Below are 12,939 nucleotides of genomic sequence, written 5' to 3' on the forward strand. Positions count from 1 at the left end.
AATCAAAATTTTCCTTACCTCGTATTAAATTTGCTTTCCATCCCTACCTCCCTGCGTCTCCTGTCACCTAGGGTCTTTTTTCTCTTGTCTCAGAGATGACCTCCACTGTTATCCTGCTTAATCCACTGTGAGTGCCATTAGTGAATTAAAAAATTTTCCAACCTTGCTTTTATTTCTATCTTGTCATTGAAACATCGAATCCATTAGAGATTATGAGATTTGCCTTGACACTTTAGGAAATTTAGTAGCTTGTATGTCTCCCCTTTCTAATCTGATCTTTTCCTTCACTTCTCATAAATACTCTCTATGCAGTCTCTAGCCGGGCACAGTTTCTATGTAAAGTAGCTGTGTATTGAATTCTATTAAATTGAGCACAAGGGGTCAGAGAGGTAGTCCAGTGACTAAGATGCTTGCCTGTCATGCAGCCAACCCTGGATTGATCCCCAGTACCACATCTGGTCCCCTGAGCACCCTCAGGAGTGCTCTCTGAGCAAAAAGCCAGGAATAAGCCCTAACAACTGCCAGATACGGCCCCAGAACCAAATTAAGAAAGCAAAATGGTTTTGGTTCAATGTATTAGAAAACCATTTATGGGGAAATTAGAATAAGTGTTTACATAGACATACAGTGATGTAAAAGATAAAAATGGGGCGGAGATATAGGTAAAGCACTTTACAATGGTAAAGTGCTTGATTTGCATGACCCTGTTTTGACCCCCAACACTTCATTTCCCCAAGTACTACCATGAGTGATCCTAAGCACAGAGCCAGGAGGAAGCCCTGAGCACTGCTGGGCGTGCCCTCAAAACCCAAATAAATAAATCTGAAATGTGGCACCAGGATGATAGATCAACACTTACAGGAAAGCTGGTTCAGTCCTGACCACCACACAGTTCCCTGTGTACCTTGCTAAGACTTAGCCCTAAGCACAACTAACCAGTGGTCCTAAAATAGCAACAAGAACATAACTATGATCTTGAGCCAAACATTTAGATATTAACATGGAGCTATATAGTTTATGTTCCTATTTCAGAGTTAGTTGTAGGTGGATTGTTAATTATGAATAGCCCTTCTTTTTATATTCATGCTGTTGAAGAGCACTTCTACTTTAATTTTCTAGCCACTGGGGGTGGGGGGGAGGAAATTATGTGATTATATAACAAACCTTTCCTTTTTAAAAAGTTTTCATTTTATTTACAAGATAAAATTTTTCTCAAATAAGATGCATTTATTTACTGTTTTTGTCTTAAAGAATAGCTTTTCAGTGTGGGGGGAAGTCAGTGTATTATTTATAATGATATGAAACACAGAAGAATTTTATAGGAAAGTATGTTACATACTTTTTGGAGATAGAACTGTAAGATATTTTGTTACCAGTGTATGGAAGGAGATGAATCTTTTTTTTTTTTAAAAAAAAAAGGTGTGGGGGACCACTATGACACTGATAATTGGAAATGATCACTCTGGATAAGAACTGTGTGCTGAAATTGGTAAAGGAACAGACATGATAACCTCTCAGTATCTGTATTGCAGACCCCAATGGTGGGGGGCGGGGGGAGAGAGAGAGAGAGAGAGAGAGAGAGAGAGAGAGAGAGAGAGAGAGAGAGAGAGAGAGAGAAAGAGAAAGAGCCTCTATGGCAGGCTGGGATGGGGTGGTAGAAGGGAAACTAGGGACATTGGTGGTGGGAAATGTGTACTGGTATAGAGTGATGTGTGTTGGAATATTGTATGACTGAAACCCAACCTTGAACAGCTCTGTAACTGTGTATCTCACAGTGATTCAATTTAAAAAAATAAGTAAAATATAGATTTAAAAAAAAAAGAAATTAGAGAATTAAAATGTCCCAGTTAGCCCAACTGCGGTCATTTATGTTGGTTCAGTTGTTCGGAGAGGTCTGTTAGTATTCTATTCAGTCACAGCTAATGCCCATGAGGTGAGACACGGTTGATATTGAAGTCAGGCCTCTCCCCTCCCCTGCTTCCAGCTTGCTGTTTATTTACTATTTTAAGTACGAGTTAACCAGATTGGTTATTTTAACAGTAGATTTCTACAAGCTTAAAAATTTTCAGCTCGTGACACTCTTCAATTTTGTGCCCAAATAGTCTTTGATCGCTTTGCTTCAGCTCTGTGCATACACAACAGCCATTTGAGAGTCCGCTGAAAGCCTGTCGCCAGGAGGCTGTGTCAGTAGGAAGGACGCACTATTGCTGCATAGTGCTGTCACACACCTGTCATTTCCCCACCTTCTAGGACCTAGATTTTAGGAATTCTTTCATGCCCTCTCATGTTAGTATGGCTTTTATAAGAATTAAAATAATAATAGTAATATGGTGAAGTTGAATTAAGCTGTGTAAAAAGTAGAAATCCCTTTTTGGTAAGAATTGTCTTCTTCCCCCCCCCCACCCCCCCACCCCCAGGGAAAAGTAATAGTGAAACCTGCCTTTCCATGCCCATGCTTTTCCAATGATTTGGAAACACCTTATGATAGTCTACTTATACTATATATTTAAGTAGCATGTCCTGCTATTGAAAAAAACGCTAAACACTTCTTAGGGATTTTAAAATATTCAATATTTATATATGGGCTGGAGCGATAGCACAGCGGTAGGGCGTTCGCCTTACAAGCGGCCAACATGGCCGACCCGAGTTCGATTCCTCCGCCCCTCTTGGAGAGCCCAGCAAGCTACCGAGAGTATTCGATATGCCAAACACAGTAACAACAAAGTCTCCAATGGAGATGTTACTGGGCCCGCTCGAGCAAATAATGTATATCACAATATGTATGCTCCATGTACACATTGTTATAAATCAATATCTGTGTATATACATATCTGTAAAGAATACATTTCAATTTTTAGTTTTAGAATATAAGTTCTACCAGTCGAAACTGGATTTTGCCTGTTTGTGTTGTGGTAACATGGATTACAACAGCTCCCATATTATTGTTTTATCCTTGCAATGCTACCTCACCATTCCCGGGCAATCAGTGACAGTCCACCTCATTTCTAAGTCCCTTCTCCCCACAGTTGAGTTTTTTTTTTTTTTAGAGGGGCAAGAATTGAATCTTTTTACTCAAGATGAAAAGGAAAATTACACAGTAAGTTAAAAGACAGAATGGGCAATTCAGATTCCCTGAGGGCAGTTCAGGGAAACAATAATTTCACACCAAATCTAACTTTCAGATGTTAAATGGACTCCAGATGCTTTTAGTTGGACTGGTATGTTTCTCTTGAAGTCAGAGCTAAATAAATATAAATGGGGCAGTCCCAGGTTCAATCCTTTGGTGTATATGTATGTGTAAATAACTGATGGACATGATATGCTAAATGACTTTTTCTGTTGGTTTGTTGATTTGTTTTTTTGGGCCATGCCTGGCAATGCTCAGGGGTTACTTCTTGCTCTGCACTCAGGAATCACTCCTAGTGGTGCTCAGGGGATCATATAGGATGTTGGGGATCAAACCTGGTCTGCCACATGCAAGGCTGGTGCCTTACCCATTGTACTATTGCTCCAATTCTTGTCTTTTTTATGTAATATAAAATCACTTGTGTCCACTTCTAGTTTTGAATGAGGGGGATGGGGGCAGAAGGAAGTAAAAGTAGGGAGACCCTTTGATCTCAAAACTGATTAGTTTGCACTTCTTGGGAGCACAGGGAACACAAACACAGCCAAGAGTGCTGTTGAGAAAGTAAACATCTGCCCCCTCAGGGGTATGTGTATTTAATTCTGTTTTCATTTCCTTTATGCACACGCTCATTATAAAGACTCTTGGGCTGGGAGGAGTAGACTAGAGTGAGTTGCATATGAGAACTCCAGGTTCTATTCATGACATCACATGGTATTTGGGTATTTGCCCCACCCCACCCCCCCCACACACACCCACACCCCTGGCATTGTCAGGTGTAGTCCCTCCCTCAGGAAAAAAAAAACTCTTGAATTTCTGTGCAACTTATGATTGCATTTTATCAGTTGAGAGCTTCTTACTAAAAGCTTTGGCATTAACTGGGGAACCCGAGCTTTAGCCTTTATCTATCTAGTAAATGCTGGTACGGTCTAACATGCATTTAGGTCACCACAGTCATAAAGGCACTGTGGCACTGTCCTCCCGTTGTTCAAGCGGGCACTAGTAATGTCTCCATTGTGAGACTCATTGTTACTGGCATATCGAATACTTCACAGGTAGCTTGCCAGGCTTTGCCATGTGGACGAGATGCTCTTGGTAACTTGCCGGGCTCTCCGAGAGGGGCGGAGGAATCGCAGAAGAATCGCAGAAGAATCACAGAGGAATCGCAGAGGAATCGTGGAGGAATCGAACCCGGCACTGCTGGCCGGCCGGGCGCAAGGCATACGCCCTTTTGCTGTGCTATTGCTCCAGCATAGTCTAGTAAATTTCAATCAAGCCTTTCTAGTTTGCGCTTAGAATTGATAATTATTGTCTTTCAAAATTTTGTCCTAATAGGTCATTTTATTTTATATATATTTATATATATATATATATATATATATTTGTTTCTAATCCTCCAGGAAATCATTTCAACCAAAGAGATTAAAATTCTTGAAACAATTCTCCCTATTAGCACCAAGATAAAAGTCGTGCTTTTGATTAAACATTAAAGGATATGTTAGATGCCTATTTGAGAAAGGGGCGAAGGGCAACCTAGCCTTTATTTTTGTAAAATATGAATAAAGCTAGGTTAAGCGTTGCACTGTCTGGCAGACCAGAGTCCTCCTGTTGAGAGGCTTCACTTCTTAAGACTGTCCCTGTTTGCTGTACCAAGCAGCATTCTCTGTGATTCCTGACATAGCAGCATCTTCCATGCTACCTTAACAGCTTTGCCACAGTCAGGACAGTCTTTCTCACGGCTGAACAAAATCTCTTCTTGCTGAAACATTAGCCTACTTTCTCTATTTCTGTCAAATTCTATAAATGGAAGACCTCTGGAAAACATCCTACATATAATAATCATTGCTGTATTTGAAAATAATTAAGTTCACCTCATTCTCTTGCTGTAGACAGTTTTTGAGTCATGTCTGTTGTTCTCTAGACCACTGCCAGTTTCTCTACGTCATTCTCAAAATATGGAGATGCTGCTTTTTTTTTTTCTAAGAGACTGAGCATTATGTAGCCAGTGATCTCATTGGTTTGCTAATTCATATCAGGTGATTTCCAATTCTGGTATAGCTCTTCTTTTCTATAAATATTTCACATTCTTGTAATACTCTTTAAAAAGCAATTGTAAACATTTATAAATTATAAATAGTATTTCATGGAGCATCATCTGGCATCATTTGTTGATCCAAATTAAAGCCTTTCCAAACCTCATCATCTGGAGAAAACAATTGCATACCATGTGTATAGTTATATAACCACTTCCACAGTCAGAATTCTTCTGTTAAATAGCACAAGAGTAGAGAGATCTCTGCCAAGAATTTGTTGAGAAGGCAGCTCTTTTTTTTTTTTTGGCCATTGCAAACTATAATGTGCTATTTCAGGATCCATTATTAATTTATTCACTAACCGTATAAGTGGATGAAGAATTATAATAATGAGAGGCCTTGTGAGGTCAGAGTTCACATAAGGCCCTTCTGTGAACCATGCAAGATGGGTAGTTGTTTCATTCTTAATAATCTTTAGGTGAACGAATTTTAAGATTTCTTTATAGCCTTTCTTGCACACTAAATCAGGATATAATTAAAATGTTGCTTTCTGCTCTTGAATGCTTTGGAAAAAATGAAAGGTGCCTTTTCTGCCATTAAGGGTAAAAATTGCTTTGGACTGAACTAATAGACGATGGGGTGGTGAACAAATCTACTACATGTCTTAAGTGTCTCAGCTGTTGACCTTTTAATTTCCCTTTGCAGGTCTGCATCCAGCTTAGGAAAGCCTGATATTCCTTGTTCTCTGTACATGAAGGAGCTTCAAGGTTTCATTGCCAGAGTTATGAGTGATTACTTTAAGCACTTTGAATGCTCAGATTTTGTCTTTGACAACACGGAAGCTATTGCCCAAAGAGCAATTGAACTTTTTATCCGCCATGCCAGTCTCATAAGGCCTCTTGGTGAAAACGGAAAAATGCGACTTGCTGCTGATTTTGCACAGGTAAATTGGAAGCATAGCTACCTAGGGGAAAATGTTTCAGCCTCAGTATTATTGTTAAATAAATGGTGTATAGTATTCCAAAGAGTTGAAGTATAAAGAAAAATAAATGTGTAAAATTAATTGGTTAAAAAGAAGAAAGTTTAGAAATACTCTTATGCCAGAATTATTTATCTTTGTATTTAACAAAGAATCATCACCCATCTTTGGTATATTAAGGTTAAAGTGAAGTAGCTCATTCTACGGTAAAGCACCAGTACCAATTCATATATAACAAGGGAGTTTCTTACTATTTTACTGTCCCACCAAGTTAGCACTTATAAACGTAATTGAGTAAAACCTTTACCACAAAATACTGTAGGCATTGTAGTTTATCCTTCAAACAGTGAAAAGGGGCTTATCTGTCATGTACAAAGAAAGAAATTCTGGGACTGGAGAGAGTCCAACAGGTAAGGTGCTTGCTTTATTTGAGATTGATTCCAAGCACCCTGTATGGTCCCCCAAGCTCTGCCAGGTGTGATCCCAGAGCACAGAGTCAGGAGTAAGCCCTGAACATATTGTGGCCCAAGAAAGAAAGAAAGGAAGGAAGGGAAGGAGGGAGGGAAAGAAAGCAAGCCCATATATCTGTGGTGTCTCAGTGGTGTACTCAACATTCCAAGGCAGTATTCTACTTCATTTAGATGCAGAGCAGATCAGGTATCTATAAAATCTGATTATTTGGCCTCCCTTCATTAAATAAAATTAAAGTGAGTACCCATCTTGTATATGACTAGACTTAAAATCCTTTCCTTCTCTCTGATGTTAGTGAAGGGAAGGGACATTTAAATAGTAGATCTAGTGTCAGCTATTTTTTTTTGTCCTTTTGACAAAATTTTAAAGCCTTTCGATGGTATCAGAGGCAAAAAAGTAGCACCTCAGACATACACTTTTATTAAAAGATTCGTGAACAGATGATTTGTATTTAGATAGCTTTGCCAAAGGAGAACTTATTTTTTTAAGACATTCAAAGCTGTTAGCTTTAGTAGTCTAAATAGTTATTCAGATGGATTTTTTTTCTTAGTGGTTTGCCAGATCCTCTCTTCTTATAAAGATAGACAAATTTTAATGTCCCCGCTTACTACTGTGGGTGTATCTGGGGCCAAGTCTTGTTTTGTTTTTCCTACACTAAGGAAAGGGTGTGGTGGACCCATCCTGCCTTCTTCTTCATTAAACCTAAGAGAAGGTACAGAGCAGAACAGTAGAACTTAATCAGGTTTCAAGAACCAGGCGCTGGGCTCATTAACTGGTCTAGAATTAGTTGTTTTCATTCCCAAACAATATACCTGAGACAACTAACTTATAGTAGAGAGCTTTCCTTGGGGAAATTGGCCTTTAGTGGCCTTAGCATGAAAATAGAAATCAAGTGTTACCTTTAATGTGACTCTTTTTACCAGCCCCATCTTTATTGACTTCAATCTCAGTAAGCACTGTACACGCTTAATTTGTGTAGATAGTCAGTGTAGAGATAATCGGGTCCATTGTCTTTACTGTTCCTTCCCGGTGTCACAGGCTGCCTAATGACAGCAAAAAGGAAGCAATGATGAACAAGACCTGCTTTGATTTGTTAAACAAAAATGAAACAAGAACAGAAGGACACATTGCAAACTCTGCTTAGATGGGTCTCTGCCCTTCTTTTTTTCCCTTCCTTCCCTCATTTTGTTTTTCTTTTCCTGGTCTCTTCTCTGCCTGTCTCCCTCCCCCACTAGTTTATTTGCATTCTGCTCCAGCTGGTTCTTGAGTCACTTTCCTGGAGGCAGCACTTCAAGTCCAATTAGAGTGGCAGCCGTGCAGGAGTTGGCCAGAATGAGATTGCTGGGGATGGGGTGGGGTGTTACTTATCTTTTTAAAATTAAAAAAAAAAATTCTGGTCTGTTCCCTTATAACTCCTATGATGGAAAGCACGGTCCCTTACCCCTTCCTTCTGCAGCTGTATCTGCTCCAAATGCCTAGCAGCCAGCAAGCAACAGGGTTGAGCTCTTTTACTTGGCTCATCTTCCTTGGAGACATTGCCCAAGAAATAAGTCAAACCTTTCTAGTGTCGCTTAGCGTAAGTGAAAATCATCAGTCGTTATTACTAACTTCTGCTCCTGGCATCATCTTTTTTCCACTTAGGAAGTATAGGAAAGGCATTCCCACAGCCAGCATTCACTCAGCAATGAAACACGTGTATTTCCCAGCCCTTCAGTAGCGTTGGTTCTGCAGTATGTGTGTATGGTGTGGATTCCTTCCTGCACTCCTTCAGACCATCCCACCATTCACCCTCGGGAAGTTTCCTCCATCCTTTGTTTGGCCCAGGAAAGACAGGTGGAAGTACTTGGGATGAGGAGCTGTGGAAAACATCATTCAGTTGTTACCCCTCTCACCTTCCCATATTTAAAGCAAATCAAAGTGAATTGTGGGGATTTTATTCCACCTGATTTTGTTTCTTGCCACACGGCAGTTAAGTATTATTGCATCTCGGCTTTCAGAGCCATCCTGGGGTCAGTCAAAACACTTAAATAGCATTACCCTGACATTTGTATTCATGACAGGCATCAGCTGGGGACTAGAAAGCCTTGACTTATTATTGAAAATTCTAGCAATTTGGATGCAAAATTAGGCAGAGTCATCGAGGCTACTGGAATCAAATACACAGATCCTCTGTGGGTTTGGAAAGGGTTCTTATGATAGCAGTGTCTGCTATTCCGGCATAAATAATGGAAGGAAGATTTCTAGATGGATCCGATCTGTTCAGGAATGTTGATTATCTGGCAGAAAATCCATTTCTGTAAATAAGCACTGATATATTTTAAAGATTTCTTGGGTAATTCTAACTTGCCCCCCCCCAACATTCTTTCTTAGTTGACAGAGAAAGACAGTGCAGGCAGGGTACCATCTGGGTTGGTTTGTGGTGAGGGAAGTACCCAGTGCACAGCCCCTTAGGAATCAGGTCACAGGCAGGAGATTTCCTATAGGTAATTAATTCCCCACTGGGCACCACACGGTCCCCAAGTCTGTGGTCATCGCACAGCAGGTCTAACGCTCTAAGGTTGTCCAGCACTGTGGGGCTTCTGCTAAATAAGAATCTCTTTGGCCACGTGTCCACACTCCACACAGAAGCACGCCCCACCCCCGTTTTTCACTGTTTTCTTTGAGCGCAAGGCCAGCTCTTGAAGTTGGCATTGGATTATTTACTCAGTGGTACTCCTAGCCATTTCTATTTACAGATCTTCTGGTGTCCTTTAAGCATTACTTTGTATTGATTGTACTTTGTGTCTGAAATATAAATTTAGAAAAGAATCAGACTTTCTGCTTTCTGTTCCGATTCCCTTTTGCCTTTTCTCCTGAGCAATGTCAAGACAGGAGCGCCCTGGCAGTGTGCACAGATGCCCTGTGGTTAGCCAAATGTCTGCAGTGGGTAAGGAGCAGCTATGTAATTAGTTTACCGCGCCTGCAGCTGACTGCTCCTGCCTTCCAAATGGGAGAGGGAGGGAGGGAGGAGCCGGTGCGCATGCCATTTTCCTGTCCACAGCTAAATGCAGCATCTGAGAGGGTCACAGCTACTCTTCAGAGACGCGCTTTTATGGTTTGATGGAATTCTGGCAGGGGAAGATGGCTTTCAGTATTTTAGAGGTGCTTTTCGAGCAAAACATTTGTTGTAAGCATTTGATGTTTTGAAATTATGACATAGAAATCTCCATCATATTCCAACAGACGTTCAAATCCAGATTCTCTCCTATATAAATTTTTCCTAAATACTTAGCATGCGGTCCCGCTAAAGTGCTAAGGCAAAGAATGTTTGGATTAATCTATAATGATAAGGGAGGCTTCTGGAGCAGTGGTTCAAAACTCCCCCCATTTGGATCACCTGGACAGTAAAAATTCTGAGCTTCTTTCTAGTATTCCTAATAGCAGTCGTGACAATTAGAGCAGAATAATTAATGTCCTGAGGGAGGGACCCAGGCTTCAGGAGTTTTGAGTTTGTTCAGGTTCCATCCAGTGCGCAGTCAACTTTGAGAAATGCAGATCTAGGGTAATTGAAAAAACCTTTCATGGAAAACATTCCATGTGATTTAAACATATTTAAGAAAACTCTCACACATACATGCACAAACACGCACACAATGTTGGATATATGATTTGAGTTATCAAAGGTATCATAGATAAGGAATGATCTGATTTGTACTTTGTGCTCAGTAGTGTAAGATCAACTGCACTTTCTGAAGAAAACCAAAAATTCCCACCCACTGTCTCTCCCCTGCTGTCTTTTTGAGTTGTGGACCCTGGCCCAAAGCTGCTGTTTCGCACTGTTGGCAAGAATGCTAACTTTGCTTTGTTTCTTGACTTACTCTACATTTTAGAGTTTTCCAGGCATGTGAGGTTTCTCTCTGGAACATACAGTCTTGGATTTTTGTCTTCTGTACTGGGAGAGAAACACCTGTGATACTCATTTCCCTCAGGATCATCACGAGGATACTCTATTTCTCTTTTGATACTCACTTTATACTTTTCCTATTTTGCTTTGTCATTTTGTTCACTCTTGTATATTCCATGTGTGTATGTATATGTACACACCCTAATGATTCTGTTGAATAATCATATCTGTGTGTGTGTGTGTGTGTGTGTGTGTGTGTGTGTGTATTCCCACAAAATTTGGGAACTCTTTAAAGGCAGGTCTGAATTCAGACTTTTTTTTTCTTTTTGGGTCACACCCGGTGATCAGGGGTTACTTCTGGCTTTGCACTCAGGAATTACTCCTGGCAGTGCACAGGGACCATATGGGATGCTGGGAATTGAACGTGGGTCACCCGAGTGCAATGCAGACACCCTACCAGCTGTGCTATTGCTCCATCCCAGTTTTGCATTTCCAAACAGAAAGAGGGAGAGACTCTGAATTTGCCCTCTTATCCTCATGTATGTCTGGGTGATGTTTCTCAGATAAGTGTTTTGGTTTTTTTTTTTTTTTAAAGGTCTCTAAGATCTTTCATTGGCAGGGTGATTTGAGCAGTTTTTCAAAAGAATGATTAGCAGAATTAAAACTTTGCTGTTCTTTGAATGGTTTTATTTTTCCCAAAGAAAGATTACATTATAAGGAATAGTCTTCCTGGGACATTTGCTGAATTGTTCTATACCAGGCCCCTGTTTTTTTGTTGTTTGATTTGTTTCTTTGTGTTTCTGTCTTAGGGTCAAACCTGATGGTACATAGGGACTCTTGTGCCTATTTTGTGCCAGGGGGAGTTTGTGGTGGGGGGCAGGGGGCTTATTTTTTTGTTTTACATGGTTTCCAAGATTCTATTTTCAGCAAGAGTGGAATAACAGTTTCACATCTGAGTATCAAACCTACAAAAACGTTATCTATGTGCTTGATAGATAATGTGCAAGTAGCCTAAACCTCTAAATAATGACAACTAACATTTTCTATCAGAAGAGGAAAATGAAGAAAGGTGAAATCAATAATTGCTAAATTCTTGTCAGAAAGCAATTTATAAATAATTTAAAAGGGGAAAATTTCTAAAATCTAGATAATCATTGTTGACATTTAATGAGCACTTACTACTTGCTATGCACATGGTACTTTATGAAATTCTCCATTTGCATAATTCCGTGAAGTAGTATTATTCTTTCCATTAGACAAAGGAGAAGATTGATGTGAAGAGGTTAAATGTGCCATCTCTAGCGTCTGTGTTGTTTTTATTTTGTTTTGGTTTTTAATCTTTTTTTGAATGAGTCTACTGAAGAAGGATATATGAGGGGATTGGAGCACTGTGCTTTAGTTTTTTTGTTTTGTTTTTATTGAATCACAGTGATATATACAGTTACAAAGTTGTTCATGATTGAATTTCAGTCATATAATGTTCCAACACCTGTCCCTTCACCCTTGTACTTTTCCCACCAGCAGTGGTCCCAATTTCCCTCCCGCCACCCCCCTCCCCACCTGTCACTATGTGGCAGGTTCTCTCTCTCTCTCTCTCTTTCTCTCTCTCTGTCTCCCTCTCCCTCTCCCTCTTCCTCTCCCTCTCCCTCTCCCTCTCCCTCTCCCTCTCCCTCTCCCTCTCCCTCTTCCTCTCCCTCTCCCTCTCCCTCTCCCCCCCCCCCCCCCCCCGCCCTTGGGCCTTATGGTTTACAATACAGATAATGAAAGTTTATCAGGTATATCCCTTTACCTACTTTCAACACTTACTTCCTGTACAAAATGATCATTTTCAACTATTATTTTCTTGTTGGTCCCTTCTCTATCTGAACTGTTCTTCGAGTCATTTTTTTTAAATCACTTTAAACCGTCATCACTTATATTAAAAAAAAAAAAAACCTGTGGCTCCTACTTAAAGTATAAGCACACAGTCTTGAAAACCTTTTTTCTGTTAAGAACTTCCCTCTCTTACATAACAAAGAATGTATTTTGTTTTTTAAAAAGAAGTTGTTTTGGTCCACTTTAGTAAGTTAATGTGAAAGTTATAGTAGACTTTGCTATAAGCAAGCAGACTTACCACTTGCCTGTTATTCAGCCACTTTAAACTTGGTTCAATCTCCATCACCGCATTTGATCTCCTGAGCATTGCCAGGGGTCACTTCTTACACAAAACCAAGAATAGCTCCTGAAAAGTACCAGGTATGGCCAGACTCTCCAACCACCCTCAATAACCACAAGAAAAAACCTTGAAGGGCTGGAGTACAGGCCGTTAATGCTATTGCCAGGTATTCTTCTAACCTTGATTAATCCCTGGCACCAAATATGGTCTCTCAACAATAAAAGTGATCCCTGAGCATTGCCATAGATGACTGCAAAACAAATAAAATAATAGTAAAATTTGGCTTTACAGTCC

General features: G+C 40.1%; 1 protein-coding gene across 1 annotated transcript in view; it reads left to right on the forward strand.

Moving 5' to 3' along the window:
• COG5 (component of oligomeric golgi complex 5) overlaps nucleotides 1-12,939 on the forward strand; it is a 238,304-nt gene that overhangs the window by 204,705 nt on the left and 20,660 nt on the right. The window contains exon 18 of the mRNA XM_056118161.1: nucleotides 5,863-6,100. Within this exon, the coding sequence (XP_055974136.1) occupies nucleotides 5,863-6,100 (238 nt within the window). The remainder of the gene's footprint in view (nucleotides 1-5,862; nucleotides 6,101-12,939) is intronic.

The sequence above is a fragment of the Sorex fumeus genome, unplaced genomic scaffold (genome assembly GCF_029834395.1).
Source record: "Sorex fumeus unplaced genomic scaffold, SorFum_2.1 ptg000037l, whole genome shotgun sequence".
NCBI lineage: Eukaryota > Metazoa > Chordata > Mammalia > Eulipotyphla > Soricidae > Sorex > Sorex fumeus.